Source organism: Otolemur garnettii, unplaced genomic scaffold, assembly GCF_000181295.1.
Source record: "Otolemur garnettii isolate 467f Iridium unplaced genomic scaffold, OtoGar3 scaffold00275, whole genome shotgun sequence".
NCBI lineage: Eukaryota > Metazoa > Chordata > Mammalia > Primates > Galagidae > Otolemur > Otolemur garnettii.
Genome location: NW_003852670.1, coordinates 654,132 through 660,191, shown reverse-complemented (window position 1 = coordinate 660,191; position 6,060 = coordinate 654,132). Strand labels below are relative to the sequence as shown.

The following is a 6,060-nucleotide window of genomic DNA, read 5'->3' as shown; positions in this document are numbered from 1 at the left end:
TGTGGCTCAATGGAGTAGGGCACCAGCCCCATATGCCACAGGTGGTGGGTTCAAACCCAGCCCCGGCCAAAAACTGCCCAAAAAAAAAAAAAAAAAAGAGCACAGAAAAAAAAAAACTGGAAATCAATACTCTAAAATTTTACGAGTGGTTATATGAAATTGGTATAATACCAGTTTTTCCTTACCATATTTCCAACTGTGGCTAATATCAACAGAAATCTCTATCTGTTCCCTTAGTAAGAATGTAATGTACATAGCATTATTGGGGGTTGGGGAAAGAAGCATAAATGCCGTTCTACCATCATGAGACTGCTAATATAATTTAAAGGAAAGGGTTAAAAATAAGACACATATAGACAAAACCGTAAGAAAATAAAAAGGAGCCTAATGATATGACCTGAACATTTACATGATGAATGAATAGGAGAAGCAATCAGGAAAGGCTTCTTTGTTTGTTTTTTGAGAGTCTCACTTTGTCGTCCTCAGTACAGTGCTGTGGTGTCACAGCTCACAACAACCTCTAACTCTTGGGCTTAAGCAATCCTCTTGCCTCAGCTTCCCAAGTAGCTGGGACTACAGGTGCCCACCACAAAGCCCGGCTATTTTTAGAGGCTTTGCTCTGGTTCAGGCTGGTCTCCAACCTATGAGCATAGGCAGTCCACCCGCCTTGGCCTCCCAGAGTGCTAGGATTATAGGCGTGAGCCACCGTGCCCAGGAAAGGCTTCTTAAAGGAGAAAATGAGCAGAAAAGAGCAGCAGAACTAAGAAAGACAGGACAGAGGCCCAGAAGGAGCAGAGCACAGAAAAGTGGGCAATGAAAGGAGACCAGTGCAGATGCTATGAAGGGATCAGTTATGCTGGCCTCAGGAGAGGCAAATGGTAGAGAGTCCTCAAAGACATAAAGTGGAAGGAAAACAAAACAAAAACTAAACACAGCTTCATAAAATAAGCTACCACTATACCAAGATGACCTTACCTGTGAGTAAAATTATATCTCCAAGAAACACTGTAAGTGCCCAAAATGCTGCAGCCCTCCACAGAAAAACCTTCTTCTTAACTTCTGATTGATCAATTACTGTAATTGTTGCTAACGGTACTTTAGAGCCACATTGTGGTCCAGATTTGATGTTTATTTCTTTCACATGACATGGAGATAGCACCATGGCTAAACAATTATACTTCTGACTTTTGGAATTGCAATTTTCTATTAATGATGTTTTTTTAATATTCTTATATCCAGACACATTCCTTTGGTCCATGGCTACAGCAGAATCTCTTGCATCAGAAATCAACTTTATTTTCTTAGACACTTGGAGGACTTCAGATAGAGCTTTAGAATCACCCAATTTATCTCCAGAGGTCTGACTTCTTTTAGCAGCACTTTTGTGGAAGGTACTTAGTTGGGAACATAAAATTCCTGAGCTATACAACTCAATACATATCTCATTTGGTGGCAGTTCATCTTCAGAACTGAAAAGTTCTTGAGAGCCTATATTTTCTTTAAGACCTTTATTAGAGTTTATGTGAATATGGCTAGTTTTTGTTTCAGAACAAACAGGACTAAAAAGTTCAAGGGAATAAGCTTGGGTTTGTCCATTTTCATATCTTCCTGCATCACTAGGCTGAATCAAATTATCTTCAGTTATTTCACTTTCCCCATGACATGCCTTTGGTTCAACCACCCTGCTGACGCTCCCTTTATTTATAGAATTCTGCCCTTTATCCTTCCTTTGAGCTAAAAAAGCCAACTGGCTAGAAGTCATTATACTGAGAAATTCAGTATCAGCAGATATGTTAAGGTTTGAGATATGCCTAATTGCTCCTTCAGAGCTTGGCTTATCTACAGTGTTACAGGAAAAGAATTCAGGATGCTGGTTTTGTATTTCATGATGTTCTGTTTTCACACATTTTGTTTGTACTGTTTCAGGCCCTATGTTAATTTGTTCAGTACTGCAAACCAAATCCAATATAGCGGCACACTTGTGATCTAATTGAGAGGAATCTGTTTGAAAATTCTGACCAGGTAAATTTGCCAGCTCTTTAGGTTGTTTATCTGTGACTTTCTTATTTTCACTGAGAAACTTCTGATGCTTTTCTTCTTTGGTAAAATGCTGAACTCTGACTTTAAATCCACATGTATGCACACTAGAATTAGTTGTATCACTCAGTCCTAAAGGGTGAATCTTCTGGGATTTTATATTTTCTGTATTAGAAACAGGATGTATAACATCATCTTTCACATGAACAGATCTATTCGGAGAGTTCGCTAACAAATGGCCACTAAGAACATCTGGAGGGCCAGTATCTGGGACTTGATAGTTTTCAAGATTTTTGTGCTCATGTTTTTCATCCTTCAGATGTAAAGAATGGTGACTGTACAAAAGCTGAATTTCTTTCCAGGGGCCAGCAGTGGCCATTACAGAAGTTGTGTCCTGTGATACTGTCATTTTCAGAGGACTAACTGGAGCACCCCAAAAAATGTGAACTTGAGATCCTCCATTCATGATTTCTGATTAAAATAAAAAATCCAAAATTAATATTTTGTCAGATTTCTATATATTGATATTAATTTAAAAATATACCAAAAGAAAATATAATATAAACTATAAATCAAAACATAATTAATATAGGTGATTTATTTTGTTATTCCATTTAATTATTAAAATTCACAAATGCACAAGAAATTGTTAAGGAGAAACCAAAACATTCACAAAAAATTTTCACTTGAAGACGCTCTTTAAGGGAAATAAAGTATACTAGCATCATACAAGTAAATACATTTTTTTTTTTTTTTGAGACAGAATCCCATTATGTTGCCCTCAGTAGAATGCCATGATGTCAGCTCACAGCCTTAAACTCTTGGGCTTAAGCAATTCTCTTGCCTCAGCCTCCCAAGTAGCTAGGACTACAGGTGCCCGCCACAATACCCAGCTATATTTTGTTGCAGTTGTCATTGTTTTAGCTGGCCCAAGTTGGGCTCAAACCTGCCAACTTCAGTGTACGTGGCTGGCACTGTAACCACTGTGCTAGGGGCACCAAGCTGTAAATAAATTCTTAATATGTTCATTTCTAACACTGTAAAAATTTGCCCCATATAAATAACAAGTTAATAAATAAGGGAAAAGGAAGCATTTCTCTAATTATACTATAGTCACCTTTAAATTACCCATTTGTCCTACACCACAGATTATCTCATTAAATCAAGGCCTCTTTTCTCTAACTACAAACTTCATTCCCAAGACCAAACCAAAAAAACAGAGAAAATAACAAACTGAGGCTCTCTTCAAAATGTACAAATGACAATGTATTACCATCTTCACTCCAATCTGCATAATCAATAACTGCTTCTATATTTTTAATCTTTTCCAAAATACAGACTAATAATAGTAATTCTTTATGTATAAAAGAGAAACTTTATTCATCATTTGTGGTGCTTAATATAAGCAAATCTAAGTAAGCATCATACTAGGATAAAACATAAAGAATCATACTATTATTTACTAACAATAACTAATTTTCAATAAGCATTTAGCAAATAGAGCTATCCCTAGAATTCACTAAAAACTTTTTTTTACAGGGGCAAACAGACAGATAAGGTTCTTGGCCTAAGGGAACTATTCATCTAGTTTAAAAAAAAAAAAAAAGGAGAAAAAAATGGTGAATATAAACTAATAGTTTCAAAATAGTGTAATCAACAGCACAAGCTATGAATAGGAACCAACAATGATCTACTAGGGAAGACTGTTACTATCAAAGAGAAGTACTGGGGCTCAGAGCATTTCAAACACAAGAAACAGAGCCTGTGAAAGGGCAGAGCCTGGGAGAGCATGGTATAATTAAGGACTTTTGGTTACACAGGGTCCTGTGCAAAACGGTAAGACGGTATCAAATCATGAAAAGTCTACATGGAAAAGAAGGAATAAGCAAGAATGCCAGCTATGATCCCCAGCCACTCTTACCATCCCTTGAAGATTTATGTTTATCTCTATTTGATGATAAGCTGTGATTTTATTATCAATGATCATTCCTATACTTGCTTCCTTGACCTCCTCTCCTCCATGGATTTTATTTTCCACCTTACCTCAGTCTTCCATTCCCATTATCATACCATTATCAAACCATTATCAACTGCACATTTCAATATTTCTCCTACCTTCCAACTAATTTGTTTTAGATCCACAGCTCCAACAACCTTTTGACACATAGGACCTACAATGAATGCACTGATCACACCACAGTTTAATGGCCTCATTCATTTCCCTCCTTAACCAGCATTGGTTCTATGGTCACTCCCTAATCTACAGCTCTGCCCTACAACATAATATCCAGGTAACTTCAAACACTGGTTGAATAATCATCTATCCTGCACCTGTATCCCAAGCTGGAAGTAACCAGAGGACAAAAACACACAATCAACATCTAAAAGCTATTCTCACTTTAAATTCATTACCATTAACCTCAAGGTAGAACCAAGCAATCCTATCCCTATCACTCTTTCCATTCACTTTCTAAGAAAACTCTTTCATGCCTTCTCACTCTTTAAATCTCCAGCTTGTACTCCCCTATCCTCAGCATAGACGGTGACCCCACTGTCTATTTCCATTTATAAGCTCTCAACAACACATCTAGCAACACACCTCTAAGGTGCCACAGAAGGAGCCATATACGCTGCCTTCCTTCCTTTTACTATGGATGAACTGCCCGTGCTTCTATACAAGGCCATCATTTTCTCACTTGTGAATCAGATCTCATTCCTGCCTCCCTATTCACAGCCTCTCCTCTCCCACATCATGGGTTTCTCTCTGTAGTGGAACATCTCCGTCAAAATACAACCACACTACAATTTTACCCATGCTATTATTCGTCTCCTACACCTCTCCGTCCATTGCGCCATTTTCCTGCTTCCCTCATTGCAAAATTCTTTGAAAAAATTGTCTACACTCCCTCCACTCCTGTTCTCTCATAAATCCACTCCATAAAGCTTTTGTACAAACCACTCCACAGAAACAGCTTATTTCAAAGTCCCTAGATGCCATCAGTTAACTACATTTTCTGCTTAGTTGGCCCATCAAGAACATTTGACACTGTGAATTCCTTCTTGAAACACTCTTTTCATTTGGCTTTAGGGATATTATATCCTCTTGATTCTGGTCCTATTCAAACTACCTCGCCAGTTGTTCCTTCTCAATCTCTCATGGCAGCATCTCAGTTCCTCAACTTCTTGCTGAAGGGCCTAGTACTTGGCTCTCTCCCTGTACTCAATTTCAGTCTTGGGGCTCTGAATATCTCTCTTTACCAAAGACTACCATATTATATATGTCTATTTCCATCACAACCTCTCATCTGAACTCCTAACTCCTTAGCCTCCTATGTACTCCTCATATCCACAAGATGTCTAGTAGGCATCCATGCAGAAGGGAGTTAACAGATCAGGCTTGAAACTAATATCCTTAAAAAGTCCTGCTTGTAAGGGAGGTCCTTCAGGACTTTGAAATAAGCTGTTTCTGTGGAGTGGTTTGGACAAAAGCTTTATGGAGCAGATTTATGAGAGAACAGGAGTGGAGGGAGTGTAGGCAATTTTTTCAAGGAAATTTTGCAATGAGGGAAGCAGAAAAATGCTACAATAGATGGAGAGGTTTTTTTGGTTGTAGTTGTCATTGTTTGGTAGGCCCTTGGGCTGGAATCTGTGAATTTAGATTTCAGAAGGATTCCAACCATTCCCTGAGAAGAGCCTAAAGTGTTTATGTAAACAATACAGTTAATGCTGCACATCTGCTTTCCTTCTAGAAGTATGGAATTTTGATATGTGCTAGGCAACAGGTGGCCATGTGACTAGGACTCCTTAGAGAAACTGCTAATTACAGGTCTGGGATAGGAAGTATACCAGATGAGCAAGAAGTGTACCAGAAAGCAAGAAAATTGTCAAAACTTGTAGGATTATGTGAAAAGAACTCAAGAGTTAACTTTGAAGAGGTTCCCAGCAGCCAAAGTTGATCAATTTGGTCATCAATAATAAGTATAAGAACTGCAATAAACTGGAACACATCAAACGCGTAAATCT

The 6,060-nt window shown here is 38.1% G+C and overlaps 1 protein-coding gene across 2 annotated transcripts in view; it reads right to left on the bottom strand.

The window, feature by feature from the left end:
* Positions 1–2,504, bottom strand: part of FAM35A (family with sequence similarity 35 member A) — a 44,490-nt gene extending 41,986 nt beyond the window's left edge. The window contains exon 1 of one of the 2 annotated variants that reach the window (XM_003803020.3): positions 976–2,504. In XM_003803020.3, the coding sequence (XP_003803068.1) occupies positions 976–2,503 (1,528 nt within the window). In that variant the 5' untranslated portion in view covers position 2,504. The remainder of the gene's footprint in view (positions 1–975) is intronic. The other variant, XM_023508761.1, reaches the window with a different exon arrangement.
* Positions 2,505–6,060: the final 3,556 nt, after the last annotated feature.